We start from the raw sequence: 5,410 nt of genomic DNA on the forward strand, positions 1-5,410 counted from the left end.
ATGTGCGGAGCAGAAAGGCTGTACATCTGCGCAGTGTTTTCACTGAGGTTTAAATCCAGTTACAACAGTGTTGGGCTGATGGCTCCCCTTCTGTCCAAAGTTATGAATATTTAAAACTGTCACAGAATCAAGCTCAGACTCTCAGCGCCGGTGGATAAATCAGCCTGCCACCAACAGTGGAGAAGGAGCTGTTTATTCAAATCCAGTGAAAGGCCGGTGAATATGTGAAACACAGATAGCAAGAAACGCTGAAAAGATGCTGCTCTCGCTTGAGTCCAGAGCAGTCGGAACAGAAGACATGTTGAGGAATGAGACTGGAAACATTTTCACTCTTTGAAGATGTAATTCATGCACAATTTCATACAGATTTAAACTGTCAATACATGATAAATGACAAAAGAAAGTATTTTTAAAATCATAGTTTACGATCTCTCATCTTTTGTTACTGGCTCAATGAAATTTTAATTGAAGGAATCACAAGATGTTTGAGTTATTTAGGTGTTAAGTTATTATTTTGAAGGTAAGAAAAAATAGATAAAGGCTTAAAATCACATTTATTTTAAATAATGTGGTGCATCCTAAAGGAATGTTTGTTTAAACCTTTAACACCGGAGCTCCAGTGTGTATGTTCTTTGATTTAATGTATTTTTAAATTGTTTACGCGATCAACATAATTCCAGCAGATCTTGAAGGAGAAAACCGATTGAAAAGTTTCATTTTGTGAAAGATTTTGTGTTTAAGCATCACTGTTTAACTAGTTAAAGGGTTGAAATAGTTTCTGGAAAATAAATCTACATACTTATGTGGTTGTTTTTACAAAATGTGTTAATTATCTGCATAGAAAAAGAAAGAAATCATAAAATTATCCAGGTTTTAGATGAAGTGTTTGAGTAAAAAGAGTTCCCAACTTTCAAATTTAAGATAAATACCAATGGATGAGATAATTTAACTTGAAAAATTATATTTACAATACATTATTTAAACCAAGGATGGAGTTTTTGTTGGTTTTACTTTTGGATGTTGAGTAAAACCCAGTGTAAATTATTTTTAAAAAGGGAATTTGTAGAACGGTTCGTCAACTCTCATTGTGAATCCTTAATTTTTTAGACTTCAAAAGCAGTCAAACCAAGCTTTCATCACTCATCATTATCATCTTTCCGTTTTCTACACCTGCTCAAACCCTTTCGAGGTCTCGTGTTTGCTGGAGCCAACACAGCTCCTGTTGAGTGAGAGTGGGATGTACCCTAGTCTGTTGCAGGGCTACACAATCACACACTCAGACTCACATTCACACATATTGGGGCAATTTAGAGACACTAATTAACCTGTGAAGCAAATAAAGTACCTGAAGAAGATCCACGCATGCACAGGGAGAACATGCAACCAAGGATCCAGCTGGGATTTGAACCTGGATCTTCACCGTGCAGTCACTAAACATTGAGCCACTTCATCATCACCAGTTTTACTACTCGAAATGGCAGTTCACTTTTGGGATTTTCCCTTGGTGCTCGCCACAGCAAATCAACTTTCACTGATCTGCACATTTGGTTTGGCAGACAGTTTTACATCACATGCTCTTCCTGACACAGGCCTGTATTTTATCCGGGCTGGGGACTGACACAGGGAAACCCAGATTTAGGCCCCCTTGTGGCTACATACAGTAGTGTGAAGAGCCTTGCCTTAGGACCCACACTGGAGGAAGACCATTGCACCTCCCGGTTTCTCATTGTGAGTAGCAGCGTGGCCTCGATATTCATCCATGACTCATTACAGTCACTAAGAAGGCTAAACAAACCAATCTGAGCTAGTTTATTAATGAAATTCATTTTTATTAACAATTTTGACATTTTGATTAACTTTCTTGAATTATATTAAGACTAAATTCTTTATTTTTTTTAGAAAGGTGACACTATTTCATGTTCAATATCTTCTAATATTTTTTTACAGTATTGGTGGTTCTTACAAGGCTTTAATAAGGGTTGTGGACAATTTGAATCTACTTAATTCATCTGTGGCTTAATTAGAATGAAAGTGACATAAAAAATGCATTAAAGTTACTCTTTGATCATACTTTTTAATTTGGTCATAAATGATTTTTTCAGTCTAAAACACCTACAAGTTTACACAAATTTAACCAATAAAAAAAAAAATTGGTTCAAATTCTCCTTATATATAAAACTGATGGAGTTTTTGATTTCCTGTAGGTGAACTTCCTATTTGTCTATTTGGTGACCATTTTTACCGCAGTTTCAAAAACATAATCACATTATTCTACATTTATGCCACAAAGTCAGTGTTGTCAAAAAACCTCACACAGAAAGGCCGTTTTCATTCAGATTTACTGCTCTAAAAAGTTTTCAGTCAATGACCTCCTCCTCTCGGAGATGTCCTACAAAACACCAAAAGACTCTGAATAATTCAGGTCCAGTAATGAGATGTATAAACAAAAGCACGCATGAATATTCAGAGATTTAGTTCATATCGTTTCAGCTTCAAAAGGCTTTGGGAAAATATTGCGACAGCATGAACAATCTGCTCTGCAGCTGCTTCTTTCTCCTGCGTGTAGCGGCCTTCATCAGCCCGCGCCGTCTCTGTGTGTTAGTATCTTTAAAAAAATACAGTTGAAGTTAAATGAATGGAAAATTTAGAAGGGAAAGTGCTGATGGAAGCTAAAACAATGAATGAAAGGTTTGTCATATATGAAAACCATATTGTTTTTAAGTTTTGTTAAAAATGTGTCTGATTGAGCTTTAGATTAACCAAAATTGGGACAATTTTGAGTGAAAAAACTGATAAATTACCTTAAAAAAGGAATTAAATAGCTGAAAATTTGTGTGAGGTTGTGGATCTATGTGTCAACATTGAAATTCCCACTTTCATGATTTTCAGAATAAATGTTCCTCAGAAACACACATAAAAAACACAAAGTTTGCTTCTTCATGTCAATTAATAATCTTTATTTTACATTTCAAACCCCAAACATAACCACAAACTCATCTGGACTTTCTCGCTTCGAAAAAAATTAAATAAATATCATCTTCAATTTGATTTTTGATTCAAAAAAATAAAAGTGATTTGTTGTTTGTATGAGAAAAGCAATCATTAAAAAAAATAAAAGCGGAGTGACTAAAGCGTGCAACATGTAAGAAATGCAGGGGTCCTTTCACACCTTAACAAGACTCTATAATATATAACATCTATTTAAACAGAATGACCAATCTACATATTTACACATATTTTGAGAACCTTTTTGTCCACAAAAAGTTGGGACCATTTCCAGAAAAACAGGCCTAAGGAGCAGATTGGGGAGCTATTAAAATGGAAAAAGTTTTTTTTTTTTTTGTGAGATCTGTAAAAAAAAAAAAAATCCGTTACAATGGAAGTTAATGATCATAAAACTGATTTTTCTAATTTGAGAGTCCCTGTGAGATGAGTTGTTTTCACTTGTTCTAATAGATTCAGAGGTGGAAAAAACAGATAAATAAAAGTATTTGCTGGGATAGCTCAAAGTTCCATGAAAGTGTTCAGTCATTTGGAGTCGCTGGTCAGCCTCGGCATGGTGCTCATGCTGGGTACATGCGGAGGGGGCACTTGGCACATGCTGCACGGACAGGGCATCCCCGTGCCGACCCCCCAGTGCTGGAAGCTGCTGCCCAGAGGCCCCGCAGCGGCGGCGGGCGCTTTGAGGAGTCCGTGGTGGGGTCTGACTGACGTGACGGCGGAGATGGCGGGGGCGGACAGGGACGAGGTGGAGACCGGCGGGAGGAGCGGGTGGTGCACGGCCGGGTGGGGGGCGTGGGAAGCGGCCGGGTGCGCCGGCACCGGCCCCGCGTGCGTCATTGTCCCGCACGCGGACGGGTGGAAGCCCCCGTGGTGCCCGCTGCTGCCGTAGATCTCGCTCACCAGCCGCTTCATCTCCTCCAGCGAGTTGCTCAGCATCAGGATGTAGTTTCTCGCCAGCAGCAGAGTGGCGATTTTGGAGAGTTTACGCACGGACGGTCCGTGCGCGTATGGCATCACCTCGCGCAGCCCGTCCATGGCCACGTTCAGGTCGTGCATCCGTTTCCTCTCGCGGCTGTTGATCTTGAGGCGGATGGACTGGAGCTCGCTCTCCGACAGGAGTTTTCGGTCCTTTTTGGCCGCCATCCGAAGGGCCAGGGTCTCCTCGTCCGCGCTGGAGAGGCCGCGCAGGCCGGCCATCTCCAACGGAGAGTCGCTCTGTGTGGAGGACACCGCGCCAGAAAAGCCGTGCACGGACTTCTTCAGGGTGGAGATGAAGATGTCATCCACCTCTGGGGAGGACGGTCTGCTCGAGACGCGACTTGTATCCGAGTCCATCTTTCAATGATGTGGATGCTTTGATTAAAACATAAAAAAATAACTGTTCAGTTAAGAAGTTTACGCACAAAAAATGTAGCCAAAGAAACACTTTAATTTACTTTTTAGTCACATATTTTAAACAAATCATTTGTTGCACTTACAAAAAAATCAGGTGACATTTGCATCTAAATTAGTATAAAAAATAAAACAACTTACCAGGCTCCCGAAGCGCACAGATGAGAAAACCTATGAGTCAAATCCACTTGTTACTCCAAATCGCATGTGACAGTCCATTTGGCACGCCCGGAGCGGCCGCGCGCCTTTATAGAGGGATGGGGAGCGCAGAGGCCGGGTCACCAGGACAACGCAGTCTCTGTCCCGGCTGCCTCCGCGCGGCCAATCAGCAGCCGGGAAGGGAGCGGGAGGGGGGTGAGTGTGTGACGGAGGGTGTCCATCCAACCTGATGTAATGACCAACACACAGCATCACAATTAAGTGAAATCAGACACACTCCCTCCCACATATGGCTCCTTCTTGTGGGAGACGTTGGCTGCGCGTGGATTAATTTCATTATCATTCAGGAAACGTCATTTTATTATTATTATTATTTCTAAAATTATATATATTATTTATTTTACTATTTTAATAAACATATTTGTATTTAAAACTTTAAAATAAAAATAATAAAAGTTTGTTTTTAATCTATTAGTTTAAATTCAATTTTATTTTATCTTCTGCATTTGTGGCCTCCTTTCAAAAGAGCGGCACATGGACGCGCTTCCAGCCGGCATGTGCGCAAGTTAATGCGGCATTTTCCGTTTTTTTGTCCGCCAGCATCAGCAGCTGCCATGGAAGTGCGTCTTAAAAACGACACTTAATGAAGTGTGTAAAATTGTCTTTAACGGTTATGATCCGCAGGGTTTCAATTAGTCCGCGGTGAGTGATCCGCGCGCGCGGCGTGGCCTGCTGCTGCTACTGCTGGTGGTGGCGGTGGCGCGCAGACGCGGCCAGAAGGGCCCGAGCTGGTGATTCCCTCCCCAACGGATCTGACGGCGCCATTGTCCCCTGATGTGACAGGTAGCCTATTGTG

General features: G+C 41.2%; 1 protein-coding gene across 1 annotated transcript; it reads right to left on the reverse strand.

Moving 5' to 3' along the window:
- Positions 1–1,949: 1,949 nt before the first annotated feature.
- Positions 1,950–4,922, reverse strand: olig2 (oligodendrocyte lineage transcription factor 2). Its single transcript, XM_024286002.2, has 2 exons — positions 4,537–4,922; positions 1,950–4,356 (listed from the first exon to the last, which is right to left on the reverse strand). The coding sequence occupies exon 2, from the start codon at positions 4,336–4,338 to the stop codon at positions 3,529–3,531; it is 810 nt and encodes a 269-aa protein (XP_024141770.1). The 5' UTR covers positions 4,339–4,356; positions 4,537–4,922; the 3' UTR covers positions 1,950–3,528.
- Between the last annotated feature and the right edge of the window lie 488 nt (positions 4,923–5,410).

This window comes from Oryzias melastigma, linkage group LG21 (genome assembly GCF_002922805.2).
Source record: "Oryzias melastigma strain HK-1 linkage group LG21, ASM292280v2, whole genome shotgun sequence".
Lineage (NCBI taxonomy): Eukaryota > Metazoa > Chordata > Actinopteri > Beloniformes > Adrianichthyidae > Oryzias > Oryzias melastigma.